The sequence below is a fragment of the Vidua chalybeata genome, chromosome 2 (genome assembly GCF_026979565.1).
Source record: "Vidua chalybeata isolate OUT-0048 chromosome 2, bVidCha1 merged haplotype, whole genome shotgun sequence".
NCBI classification, from domain to species: domain Eukaryota; kingdom Metazoa; phylum Chordata; class Aves; order Passeriformes; family Viduidae; genus Vidua; species Vidua chalybeata.
Window position 1 is genome coordinate 35,802,956 of NC_071531.1, and position 19,443 is coordinate 35,822,398.

The 19,443-nt window shown below is 41.8% G+C and overlaps 1 protein-coding gene across 2 annotated transcripts in view; it reads left to right on the top strand.

The window, feature by feature from the left end:
- Positions 1-1,547: 1,547 nt before the first annotated feature.
- The window catches only part of EFNB2 (ephrin B2), a 44,700-nt gene continuing 26,804 nt past the window's right edge, over positions 1,548-19,443 (top strand). For both annotated transcript variants that reach the window (XM_053936487.1, XM_053936488.1), the window contains exon 1: positions 1,548-1,859. In XM_053936487.1, coding sequence (XP_053792462.1) covers positions 1,732-1,859 — 128 coding nt within the window. In that variant the 5' untranslated portion in view covers positions 1,548-1,731. The remainder of the gene's footprint in view (positions 1,860-19,443) is intronic.

Genomic DNA, 19,443 nt, shown 5'->3' on the forward strand with positions numbered 1-19,443 from the left:
ATGTCCGACTCTTCTTTATTCAGTGACGGCCCGTGGCTAATTGTCGCGCAACCAGATAAACTCAGAAAACTCACAGAAGCCGTGGGAAGGGCCGGTGGGAACTTGGCGAGGAAGCACCCCCAGACCTCCTTCCCGGCAAGGAACCCGCAGAAAGTTGTGCACGAAGCTCCGCGCCAGTGGGAACACGGCCCAGCCCTTTCCCGCGCCACGGCGCGGAGGTGGCCGCTGCCGCGCAGCGCCTGCAGCCGCGCTCCCCCGGAGTGCTGCGCTCGCATCGGCGGGCAGGGTGAGGGGCTCCCGGCCCTGCCGCTGCTCCCCGCTCTTTGAACGGCAGCGTACTTGGGAAACAGTTTTAGCAAAGGCTGGGTTCAATGCTTATTTAATTTCATTTCTTCCCCCTGATTTCGCTCCATCTGGGCCCGCCGCGCCTCCCGCACAGCCCCGGTGTGAGTCAGAGCGAGTGGACTCTCCGCGCACGTCGGCCAGCGGCCGCCCGCGGCGCGGCGCGGCGGGGCCGGGGGGTGTTACCTGCCGGCCCGCTCGGCTGGGCTCGGCGCGGCCCCGCCCGCCGCTCGGCGGTAAGTGACAGGCGCGGCGCCCAACCAGCGCGGCGGCCCGCCGGCGGCCCTATGAGCGGCGGCGGCGGGGCAGCGGGGCCGCGCTTATATGGCTACGGCAGCGCGCTGCCGCCGGCCGCGCTCCTGCGCCGAGGACTCGCAGCGGTGGCATCGAGGGTTGGAAGCGCCGCACTGGGAACGGTAGTGGCTGGCGCCGCTTCTCTTCGCTCCATTGCTTCTCCGCGGTGGGTTGCGCGTCGGCGCAAGTCCCGCGCCCGTCGTTCCTCCTTCTTAGTCGGCCGCCGCGGCGCGCACTGCAGGTCGCGCAACGGGAGAGGGACGCTTTGACGCTGCGACCCCCCCCCTCCGCCCCCCCGTTTTGGTCTATTTTGTTTTTTATTTTTGTAGTCATTACTGTCCGCCCCTGTTTCTTTCCCGGCTCCGCTCCGTGGTCTTTGCCGGCGACAAGGACAGCAGTGCCCCTCGGGGAAGCCGGAGCCCTGCGGATGCGCCTCCCCGGGACCGGGGGAGCTGACTCGGAGTGGATTTATTGACTCGCGGTTGCTTCCGAGCTGCCCGAAACGGCCCGGGCTGGTGCCCGTGCGGATTGCGAACTGCGGGGAGCAGTGAGAAACGTACAGGAGGAGCCGCCCGCCGGAGCTGTGTCCTTTTCCCCCCGACCCTTTTATTTCTCCCGCCACCCTTTATTTTACCTTTTTGTAATTTATTTTTTGTTTTGCTCCTTTTCACGCGGGCCTTAGACACTGTGAACGCGTATGGCGCTCTGGATCCAAATGGGAGTTGGCAGTTTGAGTGGCATCTTCCAAGGCAGCCTGGAGACCCTCACTAAGAAGAGGGACTAAGGCGTTTGCATTTTTTTTTTTTTTTTTTGCTACTGCTGTTACTTCGGAGGTAGCTTGGATCTGACCTCACAGGAGATATTCCTACATGCGAGTGGCATACATGACTCAGTAGATCTGCTTGCAGCTCTCGCCAAGTGCATCGTCGACTCTTACTGATTTTTAATTTTTTTTAATTATTCTTATTTTTCCTATCAATCATCCCGTCTGTTGGGATACCAGGCACCCACCCTGCTGTTGCCGCTCAGGTGCGTGGGAAGGCGCACGGCGGAGTTGGCGAGGCTCCGGGGAGGGACTCGGTGCCGCCTGCGACCATGGCAGCGCGGAGGCGAGATGCCTCCGCCTGGAAGTACTGCTGGGGAGCCGTGATGGTTTTATGCAGAACTGCACTAGCGCGGTCCATCGTTTTAGACCCCATATATTGGAATTCCTCTAACCCCAAGTAAGTTTCCATCCCGCTCCCGCTCGCCGTCTCCCCGGGGACCGGCGCTATCCTCCATGCGCTGGGGAGGGACGGGATGGTGCCGTAGGTCGCGGCCGCGGCCGCCGGGAGACACGGGGACGGGACGGAGTGCGCTAGCGGTGAGCGGCGGCGGCGGGGGCTCCGGCCGTGGCTGGCAGAGGGATCCGGCTCTTCCCGGGGCGGGTGTTTCGTGTGACGGCGGAGCTGCCCCGTCGCCCCTTGCCCCCGGCAGGAGGGTCTCGGGAGGGAGGAGGGAGGACCGGGGCGGCGGACCGGTAGCGGGCTGGGGAGTGGTCCGGCGGTAGCAGGATAAAACCTGCGGGCAAAGTCCGGGCTCGCCCGGGCTAGAGCAGCGGAGGAGCCGGGCTGCGCTGAGTTGCCAGGAAAGGGTGATACTCTCGAACTTCTCCGTCTGCAGATGCAAACTCATCCCATTGACTCCAGCGAAGTTACATCTGCTTATAACAGGGCTAAATTTGGTTGTGGAGTTGATGGTATCAAGGCACATGTCAGTGAGTAATGAACTAAGCATTACCCATCACACAACCATATAGTGTCATTCTTCATTAACAAACCCAAGCAGAAATGTACATGCGTTCCCAGGACCTCACGTTTAAAGCTCATTCTTAAAAGAGATGCGTTATCTTAAATAAAAAAAAAAAAAACACACCAGCAACATCTTTACTTTAACTTACAGAATTATTGCTGTTAGAAAGAGAAACTTTTTGAAAAGTGGGCTGTTCTTCTAAAGAAAAGTCTGAAGCAGTGATGTAAAGCTACTTACACTTCTCTTTTGTCTCCTTGAATTTTTGACATACAAAATGGAAGTTGGCTTTGCTCACTTGTGAAATCCTCTAAACTTTTGCGATTAGAATCACTAGTTTGGAGAAAAAAAATCACAATAGGAAGACGTAGATACTAATAAGTGACGGGAATTTTAAAGAAATGTGTTAAAATACTTTTTTTTAGATATACATGCTTCATCTTCAGTTATATATATTTAAAATTAAATAATATGCACTGTGTTAATTGAATTTAGCGTTTCCCATTAACTCCAGTAAGTACACGTCTTGTTTTCCCGGAGGAGTTTGTAGAGGAAATGTTAGGTGGTGATGAGACAAGTATTAATGGAGTATTTCCTGGATCAGGGATTAATCCTGCGCAGGTGGCAGGATCTCTAGGAGTTTGAAGATTTCAAAGTTTGAATTAGGAGTAGCATCTCAAGTTCACCAAGTAACCTTGCCTTACAGTCATCATCTATTGTTGCTTTCATTAAAGGAAGAAATCACTATAGATCATGCCTGCATTATTTTTTAATACTTACTGTGTTTCTCTTTACCAAGAAGTTTCCTAATCTTTCTTAAAGATAAAGAACTAAAAAAGAAAAACTGGCAGGAGCGCACTGGACTGCTCAATTCGGAGTCTTTATTTGTAATATTGATTGACAAATACTTATTTTGTATGTATGCATCAGGTGGGAAGCCTGTTAAAATTTACCTCAAGTCACTGGCTCAGCACTTCCATGATGTTACACAGCTGAAGCCTTTCTTTGGCTTAAGAAAGGCACGGCGTCACTTCGGAGGATAAAGCGGCCTGGCCGGTTGTAAAGCGGGCTTTATAAGGCTGTTTAGGCTCTCGAAAGGCAAAGGCTGAGAGCCGGGGTTGCATTGCAGGAGTGGGCCTGCTGTGCTGGAGGAAAACAGCCTTGGCTCGGCCTAGGAGGAAGGGGAATGCTTTTGCATCCCAGCCCTCGTTGGGTTTATGCCTACAGAGGTCACTCTTCCAAAGCAGAAGAGCCGGCTGCTCGGGGCTCTCCTCTGCCAGCCCCAACCTGCTTTCGCTTCTTTTTTAACTTACCTTGATCGCTTTTATTAGCCATCAGTGAAACGAAAGCATCCGAGCAGCTGAATTCTGCCCATCTCACAGAGCCTGGGGATATGCTTCTTTTGTCAAACACGATTTGTGTTTCCATTTAGTTAATTCTAAACTGTTTGATTACAAAAAAGGTTTGAATGTTGTTAATGGTAGATCCAATGATAATGTCTAATTACTTTTTTAACTTAAATGCACGCTTAAAAATAGGTTGTGTTGCTGATGTAATTGAATTTTCTTGAGTGATTCATTGAGGCTTAATCACCACAGTGAAGAAGTACACTATTAAAATTAGTCTTTTCAATTGCTGGGGCTAGTGATTTATAGGCCTCTTGGAGGCCTGGAGTTTGAGAAGGCTTGCAAATGCATTCCTGCCACTGCTTCTGGTGAGGCAGCTCTACTTCTCCAAGCAGAATTTCTTACTAATTCTCCTCACACTTGTTTGCCTGAAGGATCCTGAGTAATTTCTCCTTAGATAAGGTTGTCCTCACTCTGGATTCAAGCTGAATGGTAGCTTGGGAAGTAAAGCTGTTGAATAGATCTAGGCATGGTATAATAATAAAACTCCTTTCTAGGTTTGAAATAATAACTATCTTTGATGCTGGTTAATTTATTCAGGGAAGCTGTGCATTTAACTCTATTGACAGTCTCGAGGCAAAAATCTGCTGAACCGGTAGGCAATTAAAATGGGAGAAGTTGTTAGGTTAATATGAAGTATGAAATAATAAATTTTAGGTTAATGTGAACATATAAACAGAATTGGTTTTGCACTGAAGTCTAGAGGTTATAGTTTCTAGCAGGTGGCTGGGATGGAGAGCACACAGTAACTATTTGAACACAGTGCTCCCCTCCCTGTTCCCCCCCTTACCTTTTTAGAGATCTGCTTTATTGCCTCGATCAAATAATGAAATTGAAGTGACCTCCATAACATAATTATACTGTGACTGTATTGCTTGGGAGGTTAAACATCGTTGTTGTAGATGGTCTTGGCATACTATAGACTTACCATCTGAAGAACTTTAGATCACCTGGTCTTGAAAACGCAGAGGGAAAATTACGCTATGTTTAACTCCTGTTGACACTTTCTAACAGGAGACTTTCTGCCTGTGTTGTTTCTGCCAAGACAAGCAATGTATGCAGATAGCATGGATTACCTCAGTTTCACCAGGGCTCTGCACTGCCTTTGACGCGCAGGACCACGTTATGGGGCACCTTTTAGTGAAGCAGTTGAGAAATCTCATTCAAAAAAGCATTGCTTATGTCTAAGCGTCACTGTTTCCGTGCATGCTATAGGCCAGCGATCAAGGTGGGTCTCCTTAGTGACATGTGGAAGGTTATCCTCATAAGTGGTGCCTTTGACACTGATTAAGTTAGATTATATAGCTGTTTTTCTCTCCCTCTGATAACCAGTTATATATGGGATATTTCACAACCTGCCTCTGTATGAATGCCAACATGTCAGAAACTGATAAAATAAACTACAATTGATGACCCTGCTAAATGTTCTATTCAGTAGCATATAGACTAGTCTGCCTCTCATTGTATCTGAAATTCTTATTTTTGTAGGTAAACAAATGCACATTCACTACCAATTGAATAGCCCCTTGAACTATGCTCTGCAGTTTGCATTTGGGTTAATCTTGTCGGTTTTAATACAGAGGGGAAAAAAAGGAGAAAGCACCAGGGGTGGAATTGTTAGTGCTTTCACATCCACATTCCTCACATTTTGTCAGGATGATAAACTGTAGGTAATGGACAGCCCTTGTTTCACAGGACAGGCAAGCCAGCCAGAGCACAAAGAGCTTGCTAAAACGATATCTCACAACATGCTTGGGAGGCTCTCAGCTAGACATTAATTTATTTGGGAGTCCTGTGCTGTGGGACTACACTTTTTAACCTATGCAATTACAGCTTCAAGCTGAAGAAACAGGAGTGGAAGGTTAAAATTGTTTAAACACATGCTCCTAAATTGTACCCAAAACATAGCTGTTGACACTTGGCGTGCTAATAGATGGAGTGAGTGGTGGCTTCCAGTCAGTCCGTTTGAGAGTTCTAGCATTTGTAGCCAGGTCTCTGAAGCACAGATGAATTAATAAAATGAATTCAGAATAAACTGAAGGCCGATTTCTTGAGCTGTTTTTTTTTTTTCCCCCAGCCTATTATATGTAGAGTATAATTGCTATATTATTTATAGTAATTATCTTAAAGCATGTTATCTGTAAGCTGTGCTACATTATTTCACTTTGTGTAATGAAGTAATTGCCTTTAGAAAGGCAGTGACTAAAAGTCATGCTAAAATCACTTAAGTTCTCCCTCTTCCCACACATGAGAATGCCTTCCTCTCCTTTTTTTTTTTCCTTCCCTTTTTTTCTTTTACTCTTCTGTGTTTTGTTGTAAGAAGATCACATTGCTTGAGGTGTGACATTCTGTATCCTCTCAAATTCGGCCAAGGTTCCTGGCATGGGAAATCAGGAGCGGAGGAGCTGATGTGACTGCTTGGACACGCTGGCATAGACAGGCCTTTCAGCCCTGCGCAGCAGCCACAGGCAGGCCTCCTTTGGGGACCTTTTTTCCTTTATGATCTGGTCTTCATGCATCATGCAAACCTGCAGTACTTGAAATTGCTTGTTGCAAATGAGAAGAAAGTGTTCTTCTGAGAAAAAAATAGTGATTAAAATGTTATTCATGTGTGCCTAATGTCTGTCTGCCTTGGCTGCTGACATAAAGAAACCTGTTTTTCTGGTCATTTATCATACATCTACATGGATTTGCTTATGAGCTCATTCTTTGTGAGGCGTTGTGGAAACTTACATAGGAATGTTAAACTGCTTGAAATATTTTGATTAAAATACTGAGTGCCACAATACGTAGCCTTTTAACTCATACACTGTTGTCTTGAGGGAGGGGAAGTTTTTTTGGGGGAGTGGGGAAGGGAGCAGCAAGGGAGAAGAGTTTGTGGGGGAGTTGCATGAAAAAGCAGAGGAAAGGAGGATGGCCAATGGACAGTGTTAGAAGAGCTTGGAAAAATCTCCTGTGGCTTCATTGTCTCCTTAAAGCCAGAGAACACAAAGACAAATGCAGTTCAGCCTTTCTCCCATGATGGAAAATGTAAACCGTTGACACAGCTCCCATGTTTAACTTGTTTAATTCTCATTTTAAATTCAGTAGTATACCAGCCGTGTGAACTCTGAAGATTTCTTTAGTAATCCATTTTGTAGTTCCGAATCAAAAACAAAGTGAAAAGGTCTGACACAATTTGCTTTTATTTTTAGGCAAATCAACCCTGGTCATAGTTAATAAGGGGATTACAACCCAGGCTAGGTCTTTACAGATGTAATGTAAATCAAGGGCAGAGTATAAAGAAACTGATCCCTTTTGATTGAAGTATGGTAAAAAGGCATAGAGAAACTAGCAGCAGTAATCTGATTGTATGGCAATAAAACCACCATTTTCTGTCTTTCAGATAAAAATAATGTGGTAAATCCATGCAGTTCATAAGATGTAAAGGCAGATAAAGGGTGATGCCATGGCAACATATAGATTAGCTTGATGTTAGAAATGACATGTCTCTGAAAGGGGTGTTATAAACTAAGGGCCTTGCTCCGGGCTGTAAGGTATTATGTGAAAACCGCACAAAACTTGGGGGCCGGGATTAGGAACTATGAAAGGCCTACTTGTGGCTTGGGGTGGTTGGAGCGGTGAAGAAAAGCTGCTCAGTTGTTGCTCATTGGTGGTGTATAATATGGCAAAGATAGATTTCATTTACTGCTTTTTGCCGAGATGGGGGCCGATTAAAACTCGAGATGGCTGCAATTGTGAGGTGTGGAAGGTTCTCATTTTTAACTCCTGCTCTAACAGCATCCTTTCTGAAGAATTGGCTGCACTTGGGATTTGTTGCCTTAATCTATTTGGGCTTCGGGCAGGAGCATGCTGGCAAGGAACAGAGAACAGAGGGGAGAGGTAGTATTGGGGTTATCTGGAAGGAAAACAGAGAGCTTTTGATTTCAGCTGTGTTTAAGTTTGTGGTCTCCATCTCACACTCCACAGGAGCAGCAAAGATAAACATGCTGCATTGTCTGTGCCTAGGCCAGGTGATACTTCAGCATCTCTTGTGTTTCCCATCCTGCAAAAATATAAAAGAAAAGAAACCTGAAAAACCAAAAACCGAACAACCACAAACAAACCAGCATCCATTCCTATTTACGAGTCAAGCTGCAGATAACCAAATGTCTCTGGCTCAGTCTCTAGGTGGTGTTTATTTCCGAAAGGCTGGCTGAAATCTAGAAATGAATGAGATAAGCATCTGCCTTTCCCCCCCTTCCCCTCCTCCCCAGCCAACTTACAATCACTGGGATGAGTTTACTGTCAGCCCCTTGAGTTTAGCCGGCAGACAATATAGCTATTGTTTAATCATTTATTTTAAGTGATCTGCAGCTGTAAGGTAGTAATATACCTCTCCTAGTGCGGCTACTTGGATGTGTTTTTTCTTGCTTTTTCTCTTAAAAAAACCTTTAAATAGTTAATACTTGCTTTTCTACCCAGCTGACAACCCTTAAAGCCCACAATTTAAAGTCAGCATTACATTGCAAATCAGGGGTACGATTCAAATGAGAAATATCTACTTTATTGCCTGTTCATTTGTCTGCGAAGGAGGGGAGAAGAAAGCACTCTGCATTTGTTAAGCGCAGTCTAGACACAGGGGGAAAAAACACCGAAGCCTACAATAACAGTTGTGTCTTTCTTTACTGGGAATGAGCCTGGGATGAGCTCGGCAAAATGGAATTCATGCTGTTTGTTTGGCAGTGGCTTGGACACTTTTAAAATGGATTGGGTTTGGGGTTTGTGGGGGTTTTTTTTGGTTTTTTTTTGTTTTTGTTTTTTTTTTTTTTTTTTTTTTTTTTTTGTTTCTTTGTTTGATTATTCCAGGGTTTTTTTATATAAAGATGTTAATTACGTGCTTGACTTTATCATTCTTACCCTATCCCATAGTATGCTGGAAATCTTCACAATTCTGACTGAAAAGGGGACTCCAGACCCCAAACTGTCAAGCTGCTGATGTGATTTAACAAATGAAAAATAAACAAGTGCATGTAGGGAGCCGAACAGATTGGCAGAATTCACAGGACCTGAAGTGCTCAGATGGGTTTCCTGTGTTGAAACTTAACCTTCACAAATCTATAGCAAAAGATCCAATTCATTTGCTGAAATTCTCCAAAGCACAGGGGCAACCTCATCTAATTTACAGGCCGGTCACATTCAAGCACCTTGCATTCTGCATTTGACAATGATTGCTAATGGGCCATTCAACTAAAGTATTTGCTTGTTAACAGGGAACAGAGCATGATAAATGTCCAGCAAGCTTGCAGCCTCCTTCAGCTTTTCAAATGCAGACTGGTGCATATTTATGGCAGGCAAATGACAAAGGGGGAAGCTGAACTACTCTGGCCTTATGCTTTCTGTTCGAACAAGGGTTAAAGTAATTAAAGAAATAATGCAAAAACCGATGTCTTTTGTTTGCTCACCATTATCCAACGTTTAGCTTTCGAACCTGCCTGTCATGTCACATTTCAGAAATGTCCCAGATAAGGCCGGACAGGTTCGGCAGGGCACAGGGAGAAATGGGGAGTCATCTACGGAGCGCATCCCGGACAGTGACCCCAGCTCTCCCTGCATCCAGAGTCTTTCCCCTCCAGGTTCCCTTCACCTTAAGGAGTTTTCACTGATTGAATCTCAAAGGTGTATTTAAAACTGCAATTTTCACTCTCGTTTTCTAAACAAGGGGAAAAACCCCCAACACTGAAGAGTGGACATGCTTCGAGAAAACATGTATATTGAGCTCTACTTCTGAAAGCCAAGTATGAAAACAAAATGGCAGAACAAAAAACAGTTTTGCATTGTTTCTCCACCCCCAGATAAACTTAAGACCCAAAAAGATACATGCACACAGAAATTTCCTAAACTTGAAGTGTCTTCAGAGTCATTTTGAATTATCTGGGTTGGGGTTTTTTTGTTGTTATTATTTTGGTCCTTGTAAATTCAGGCTTAATCTTAGCCTATCTAGTGCCTGTTCAGCTTAATGAAAATACCTCCAGTGATTTCAGTGAGTACTGCAAGTCCTGCAAGCCTGAAAGAGCTTTACATTATAATTATTTTTCATTACAGGCAAAATTTAAATTTTCTTGTTATGAAAAAAATCTATCATTTTACTCTAGGAAAGGGAACATACAGATTTTTTTTTTTTTTCTGTTAGCTGTGATGCAGAGAACTTTCCTTTGATGTGATTATATACGTTGTCAAAGACAGCAAATAAGGGCAGGACCTCTATCTTTTTTGGCAATCCTGGCCAGCCAACACCCAGTGTTTATTGAGGTATCAGTATGATAATTATAATGCAGCTGATTTAAACTTTGATGTAATAGTCTATGCTTTCTTCTGGTTTTAAACATAAGTTCCAAGCCAAAAAAGATAAAGGTTAGTAGAGGATTGTGTTGCTAGGTGAATCATTCCTGATGTATGACATATACATAACTATAAGATGGGTTTCCTGCCTGTAAGTGTTCTTTTAAAATGTCTCATGGATGATGGCTAAAATAGGATTTACAAAACTTTATTTAGTAGCATCAGAGCTTTGTATGCTTTAAAGGAAAGTCAAGTTTTACATGTGTCAATGGAAAACAAGAAATTATTTGGCTTGTTTTACACAGCAGGATAGGTTAGATGGTGAAATTATGTTAGGCTTAAAAATTTGTGATGCTGCAAATTGCTTCTCACTGTTTTCTTAGCTTTTGTTTGAATAGGGCTTTTATTTATATACCCAAACGAGAGAACAGCAGTGGGGAAGGTGAACTGTAAAGAGAAATGCATTTTAAAGCTAATAAGAGTGATTTGAAATTTAATTATCATTATTATTATTGTTAGTTAAAGCCCAGTATCACTTGAATGCTGTTTTATTTTGGATTGGGATTTCTGCCAGACTCCAGCCTGTCAGAGCTAAGAAGACTCAAATCAAGTCCAGGCCTATTTCTGCAGCAAACGGGAATCCTGGCTCCTTGCCTGCAGATTCATTCAGGAAGACCCATCTGGCTTTTGATGTTCTCCAAGTTTGAAGCAGTTTGTTTAAGGAACCTATGCAGTGAGCACTGGTGGAAGCACACATAACTGCGCTTCTTCTGACTCCTCATCAGTGGTGCATCGTTTCACAGTTTCATTTTTGCTTGGTGCTTGCCATCTGCTTACCTACTGCCTGAGCAGCAGTTGGTTTCTATACCTGACTAGATGAAAGTGTAAATTTGGAGTTGGGAACATCTTGACTCTTTTTGAGGATTTGCAGTCCCATAGCATTCTCTGTCCACACTTCAGTTGCTTTCTTCATGTTTAATTAATTTCACTTTAGTTCAGAAACAGTCTAGCTTAATCACTGCACAACACTTTACCTTCAGGTTTTTGGGGGGTTTCTTTTTTCATGGTGTATTTCTGAGCTGAACAGATCAGCTGAGCAGGGAAAGTCACATTGGCATACAGATTACTTCACTGCCTGAAAAAAAATTTTAAAAGGTGTTTTTTTAGTGCTAATCATTATTTGTATCAGACAGTTTTCAGGCACTTTTTGAAGAAAACCAAAAGCCACATCTTAGATTTATAGTGAATTGTAGTCTTCCATTCTGTGGATCAGTGTGTGACACCAAGGCAAGCAGGACTGCACTGTGCTCCTACAGTGTGACTTGGGAAACTGTCCTTATTCAGAAAAGCTCATGTCGAGCATGTGCTGAATGCTGAATATTTTTGCTGAAGCAGGACAAATTAAGCATGAGCTGTCTTAAACCAAGGCCAGTGTAAGAGGTTTTTTTGGGGTTGGACAAATACAGATCTCTTCAAAGCTTTGTTGCCTTTTTTAAAATCAGAAAATTATGTCAGAAGCTACATCCCTGTCTGCATTTGGAAAGAGATGTATAGCTTGCCAGTAGTCATTGTGTCCCTTGTGCCAGCTGGGAGCTCAAGCAGATCTATCAGCTGTGCCTCTGGAGTCTGGCTGCACAGGTAGCCCTGCTTCAACTGAGTTTTCTGTGCATTTTTTAGCTCACTGTTTGGTATAATCCCAAACGAATCACTGAGAGTGACCTGAGAGCCCAGGTTTCCCCCTGAAAGAGAAGGCCTAGTTTGTGAGGGGTGCACTGGCTGAGCCTCCCTGCAGTAGAGGCTGAACCAAAGGTCAGTATCTCATGAGTGCAGGGCAGTGGGTTAAAACAGAGTGGCTGGATCTCATGTTATCCCCAGCTTTCTGCTGAACCCCTCCAGTGGACTCTTCCATCTGGGGCAGGGATGTTAGTTGTGTCAAATGCACATTTTTGATGTTTACAGAATTTTTTTAACTACTCTGGTGTAGTTTAGCTTCATTTCAGAGGCTCAGATTTTGCAGTGGGCCAAAGTCTGTTTCTTCGTAGGTCAGACATTACTACTGCCTTGAAGGTGGCTGTGGCCACTGGTTTTATTTTGCTTCTGCACGTCAGTCAAACCTTGGAAAAGTTGGTACTTCATGTAAGAACATAGGATCTTTGTGCTTGCAAGTGGCTGAATCTTGGGTTTAATGTAAAGAAGCAAGTACAGACTAATTATAGGTCTCCCATTTGGATTTATGCTCAAGGACATTTTCTCCTTGGCATAAAAATGATTTGCCAAAAAAGGTTTGTTTGTTATACAATTCTGTTACTGATTTGGCATAACTTTTCCTGAAAGTTGTGAGTTAACAATTTGTTCTACTTCCAGTGTTTACTTGTTCAGGCAAATGGTATGCAATAATACATTTTCTAACAACTGCAAAGCAGATTAAATTCTGTCTTTGAATTGGAGATACAATCACCGATTATTAATGTCTCATCAACTAACAAGACAGTCCCCGCCCTCTTTTATAGCCTTTGCTTGGAGCATGTCTTGAAACAAGACTCTACAGGTGTGAGCAAACTGTAGTTAAGAGAAGGAAGACTGCAAACTTTGGTTGGCACCCTTATATTGTGGCTGACATAAGACGTTTGTTTTTCTAACAGGAATGGTAGAGAAGAGCACAGAATAGCACAGCAATAGAACAATCTGGTTTGCACTTTTCAACAAGTAGTTCTTTGGCAAATGCCAGCTGCTCTTGGTTAGCTTTCTAAAAGCAAAGGCTGTAGTGACTTGTGTAAGAAACACACATGGTTTGGTTTGACTTTCTGTTCCATGCTAACTACTGCTCTGCATCTTTTCAATAAAGTGCCATCTCTAGGGTTTGGCACACCCTGCCTCTGTGAGCAGAAGTCAAGTAGAGCAATGGTTTTGTGTTGAGCTGAATTCATGGCACAGATTTTTTTATTCTACTTTCTTTTTTTTTTTCCCCTCAAAATTAAACCCATATAAATACCTGATTATCTTTGCCATAAGAGCAAAGAACTACTTTAATATTCCCAGTAGCATATTTTGAACAACAACAATTCTTTAATTAAAACAACATTGGTCTCTTCCTGTATTTCATGGCTAGCAAATGAGAGAAAACACCAGTGTTAATATCAAAGGGAGTCAGTTTTCATTACAGTAATGGTTCAATTGTGCAATGCTGTAGGCACTGAAATTTAATATTATTGTGACTTGTATTGTAATTGTAGGATGACAGAGGAAAATGGATTAAGTTTAAATATAAGTGTACACAGCAGCACATGGACTTTTTCAAATGGAAGCCGAGGGTTGGTACAGGATGGGTCCCCCTCTGGCTCTGTCATAATGAATTAGTATTTTGTAAATAACTGGCCACTAGACTATAGATTTATTACCTTTTGCAGATCTATGTGGACACACACAAACATACATTGATTCTGTAGTGACTGTAATTGCAGTGCGGAGTTGCAGAACGGGTTTATGCCTCTAGGCTTGCAGGGTATTTGAATGTCTAGGCTTCTTGTCTTCAGCTTTCATGGAAATATTCTTGCCTGCCAGTTTGTGTAGTTTTGTTCTGAAGGATACACCCATCCTTTTAGTTCAGGCATTGCTAACATATGCATGGCCTCAGACTGGAAAGCCCTTTGTCATCCTGATGAATAAACCGAATTCAAGTTGCAAATGATCTTTGCTTTAGAAAATTATGCTAGAGACAACAAGTGTTAATGAGCAATATCCCCCTCTTTTCCAGTTGCCCATAAACATTCAGATTGCAATGGAAGACAGCAATTTAAACTATCCATTACTGATCTCTCCCATGGAAGATTAAGGACAATGAAAGCTAGATGTTTCAATTGTTTGCAGTGTAAGCAAGTGGAAGATGTCCCTAAAGCAGTGCCTGAGAGTGTATTAGTGACTAAACATGATGCCCTGTCGTTTTACCCCTTATCTTCACACTGTTCCTCAGATGTATGTTCACAATGAAACCTGTTCTAATGTTAAAGTGCAAAAGGGGGCAGTAAAGTGCTATCCAAAAAAAAAAGTTTATTTTTATGGATAATTTTTGTGGCAAAAGTTGCATTTTTCAATAGTCTTATAATTGCCTATATTAAAGTAATGATCACAAGAATATCTTCTGTTTGAAAATCTTACAAATGTTGCTAAAGTGTATCATAAAGTGTTGTGGAAGTAGTGTTTGTCCTGTGTATTTCCATGTACTTCTGTCCTTGAATGGAGCCCTGAAACATGCTACATATTTGGAAGGAATCAAAGGCAGGAAACTTTCCTCAGATATATTTAGGACGTAGCTATACGAAGCACTTCTGAAAGAATTCCAGCTTTGCTAATCATCTCTGATTCTCATGTTGTGCATTACTTAGCACCACATTTCTGGAAAAAGCAAAATGAAAAGAATGCTGAGGCTAGGGGTTTCTGCTTGAAGTACTAAAGTGTGTAGTGGTGCCATGGGTCAAGAGTTGGGCTCTCATCCAGACCCACATGCATCATTTGTCAAGAGGTAACTAGAAAGAGCAACTAATTACAATGCACCTACTGAGTGTTTTTTCTTTCAGAAATTTCTCAGAGCAAGCCATTTATACAGACTGGCTGCTACTTCCTGCTGCAGCCACTTGCAGTTTTTAAACTCCACACAGAAAGCATATTTCTGTTGAAATGAAATGAAATGAAATAAGAAGGAGAATGGGCCTGTGTGTTTCTGTGCTTTTGTATGAGAGCAAGTGTGCAATGAATCCATTTGCTGAAGCTGAATAAGTCCAGCACTGTTGTGAGGTTCATATTTCTGTAAATGCTGATGAAATGTTAATATAATACACTTTAAAATAGAACATTGGTCATACTTATCCTTTTTTTTTTTTTTTTTTTTTTTGCTCCTTACTTAAAAGACTGTCATGAAGCACATTAGTGGTTCTTTTGTGGTAACAGGAATTGATTTAGTAAATGGATCAGAATTCTCTAGTGCTTTAAGTACTTTAAGCAGAGCAGTAATGGCTTTCTGCATATAATACAAAAAGTTAATTGCTATTAATAGCGCCTTATGTGGAGGTCATATATGAAAACGGAATATAAAAATCTATATTTTTTTGAAAAAAATCTTTAGATTTAGTAAAAGACTGGATTGTGTATCTTTGCAGTATTTCAGGCCTTACCCTTGTGGTAAATGTTCTGAGCCAGGTTTCACATTCTTGTGCAAAAACCCATTGCGCAGGAAAAGACAAATAAGTGTTTGCTCTCAGAAGTTTTTTAAGATAGGGAAAAACATGTCTGACTTTTACATGGGGAAAAACAAGCATTCATTTTTGTATTCTGGATTTAATGGGGGTGGAGGGGTAAGACACAAGTTGGTTTGAAGGTTTTAGTTATGTGAGTTTTTTTTCTTTTTTCTGTGAGTGAGAGCCAAAGCAGCAAGGGAAAGGGCAATTTTCCAGCAAAACTGAACCACCTCTCGCAGGCAGAAATGACATCCCCTTGAAACAGATATGCTGCCTAACAGCAGAACCCTTCTGGCAGCTGCACACCAGGTGGCTGATGGCAGGATGCTGCCTTGCCTCCACATGGTGGGCTGGGAAAAGGGGGCTCTCAGTGCCCCTGCATTTGTGGTCACTCCAAGATGCCATGATCCCAACCTGAGATGACATGATTCCCTGGAGAGGGACTGCAAAGTGACCTACCTGTGCTGGAACCCAGGATTAAGGTAGCCTTGAAGGGGAGTCTGCAGCATTTGCTTTGGCTTACTTACTTTTTATGAAGAACGAGATCACGTCTGTAACCTCGTGCATCACAGCTCTTAAGGAAACAGATTTTCTCCTTGAGTGTCTCCAATAAGACATGCTTCATGCTGGGTTGCAGGTGAAGGGTGAAAGGGGTATGCTTTTGCCAAATATCAGGTCTTGGCTGTAGAGTTTGTACTCTCTCAAGTGCAAGGCACCTTTAGATTTGGGACGATTCTAAGCTGAGTGGAATAAAAAAGTGTCTGTATTTCTGCAACAGCACTAGTCACAAGAGTTATTAGTTGAAAAAAGCTCATGACAGATCTAGGAGACCAGCTAGGGCTGGTGTTTTTGATGTGTTTGAAGACGAATGGTGTCTGTGGGTATCTCTGTACAGTAGAAGCTCTGTGCCTTTAGAGCTGTGTTGTGATGGTACAATTTGACTGTCAAATCTGGCAGGTCCATGCAAAAAAAGATTTCTTTTGGGGAGAAGCATATGCACTCTAAGCCCATCCTTAGTTTACATGTATTAGAAATCCCTTGTTGTATTTACATGCTTTCCTCTAGTATTTTGCTAAAGGTAGTGCAATGAAAGGACAAATGAAATTACTAAAATTTCATACATGTTCCTAATTCCCTGTCCACTAAAAATTTTGAGAAAACACAATAACGCTACAGAATCATTCTTGTGTAGGTTATTAAGAATTTACTTGCAAACATACTGCATCATTTTGCCCTACTGAAGTCAATGGAAATCCTGAAACCAATGCCAGTAAGACTAGGTCCAGGAAAAGGCACCAAGAACAGTGCCCATTTGCATGGCTACTTGTGGCACGTGAAATGGTGGCACCACTGACAAGTTGTGTCCAGTGTTATGATTAAAACAACATAAAATCTTTACCATTCCCTTTTTCAGTGCACTGCAAGCATTTGTCTGAAAGATAGGCTCCTTTAGAGGTGAGGGAGAGTGAGGAGAATGAGGTACCCCAAATCCTAGGACGGAGATCAGCTATGGTTTCAGGGAACTGCTTCAAAGCACTTAGGAGCTTACTGCAGGTTTATTTCAGGGGAGCCTGAACATAGTTTTTTCCCTTACAGTAGAAGTGAGAAATACAGGACTTGCTGCTTTACCAATTCGAGTTATAATATTTTATAATTTGGCTTTGTATAATGTGGTACTTGCCATTAAACATCTTAAGGGATGAGTGTGAATATATTTGTTTATTTATTTGTTTGAATTCCTTTTAGTTTCTAGCCTGCCAGTGCCATTAATGCCAGCAACCATTCCTTACATAAATTGTTTCATTAACTGTGTGGAAAAATGTTACATATAAATAAAGGTTAGCAGACTACACTTCTTCAATTTTATTTAAATTCAAAAACATCCCTGTTTAGCATGTTTTATAAAACTTTCCTGTAGTATTAAAATGATTTAATAAGACTGCACTGGTAAAGAAAAGTAGCTTCCAAAAACTCACTTAAAAGAATTTTAATAATATGAAATACTATACTTTTTTTGCTCTCAAAGTTTGATTTGCTAGTCTGTGTATAAAGCCAGTCTGTCATCTTGCTCTGTCACGCTATGGTATTTTTTCTTGTAAAGATTTTGTGGAAGCATAGTGCCTTTTTTCCTCATAAAATTATGTATTCATTTTGAGACAGACTCCACATCAATCTTTTTTTGAAGAAGCTTGTTTTTCTGTCTGTCCACAGCAGTTACTGATCCTGTTCTCGTTGAATTCATGTTCACTTAATCTATTTAAAATGGAGTGAGATGAGTCCTATAAAATCACTGTTTCTGCACAAAAAGCGTTTACAGCCAGGTGTATACCTTATATGCACATGGTATTGAATAGGATAAAAACATGAAAGTTTTGTCTAGAGCTTTTGCAGAGAGCTCTGGTCTTTGTTTTTGGATTTCATGCAGTGCAGTGTTTTTGGGAATCAGGAAACAGTTTTTCTGCTATTTCACTGAAATCACTAGCCTTTTCCTGAAACTTCTATTTGCTTTGCATCAAGCTGGTAGGACTTCTGCCTTGCTTAAATATTTCTCCTGTGGACAAAGTGATATTTGAAATATGGATGTTGTTATTTTCTCAAAAGTCAGATGGTTAATACATATACTATTTCATAACCATTCTTTCTAGACTGTAAGGACTTGTACATGGAATGTAATTCTGTATTCTGTTTCAGTTTGCAGTTTTACAAGTAACGGACCAACATACTGTGTTATTAGTATTCATGATATTTCCTTAATAAACTTTTCAATGAATATAGTCAGGCTCGTAGTTAAAACTTCATAAAGTTAAGTGGGTAGGATTCCCCAACAGTAGGTTTCAGGCTGCATTTTAAGAAGCGTCTTGATTGTTCACATTTTTAGGATTATTTTTGTGACATTAATTTAAAGCTAACTGCCTACACCAATTAGTTTGAGTGAGTTATTAAAGCACAGAAATTTGGCACTGCCTCTCCAGTTAAATATACAAGCCTTGCATCAAGTACTAACACGCTTTCTAAAATCATATTTATTTTATAATTACCAGAATATAGTTAAAGCTAAGTGTGCATATATATTCATAGTATATGTACATATATGCATGTGTATAGTTTCGCAAGTTGGAAAAACCCTGACAAAACACTTGGTTACATCACTCAATACTGATTATCAAAATCTCTTAAGAATTTATTTCTCTAAGAATTTTTTCTGTTGATAATTCTACAATTGCGGAAATTTCTGCACACTAAGAAATGATAGAATATTCTCAGTGAATGAGAGTGTGGGCAGGTTAAGTTCTACTTTTTTTTTTGAGAATTTGCTACTATGAGGTTAGGCAGGTTTGAGTGGTTGTCATTAAGCAAAATTCCTTTGTAATTTAATATGGTTGAATGTGCTAGGTTTCTCTAAACAATAAGTAGATTCTTCAGACATTCTTTGGAAAGTAATATACTTTTTTTTAAATATAAAATTTCACAATCAAATTTAACTTACTGAGGACCTTGACAAGTAAGGTTGCATTAGTGCCAGGAACTGCTGCTGAGACTTAAAATGTGTGGTAGATAAAATAATTGAGGCATTGGTGTGGGCAGGGAATGAGCTACTCTGTTCCTAATTTCTGTTTGTGTGTCATGGGACCTTCTGGTCAAGTACAACAATTATTTTAAAAAAGGTTTGGGAACTCTACAAGTTGTTGTTATTTGATGAGCTGCATGACTAGTTGGACATGTGGGAGGGATTCACATCCATGGGCTTTTGCACAGATGTCAAATGTCGCCCACAATGCACCAGTTTTGGGCTGACAGTAAAAATGCCATCTGTATCGAAAAGTGCCAGACAGAAAGTGCATGAATTTCATCGTACAGCTTATATGGTACTTAATATACTTTACTGTGCTTTCTCACAGCAGGCAGCAGGATTATTTATTGTGAGCAGGATTTTTCAAATGCTCCAAGAGTCTCTCTGTATCTGACTGCTGACAGAAATGAGTTGGGAAGCTTGCTAAGCTTTTCTCTTAAGTTCCTGTTGGGATACAGGGACCTGTGTTGGTATTTAAGTTTTGCAGTAA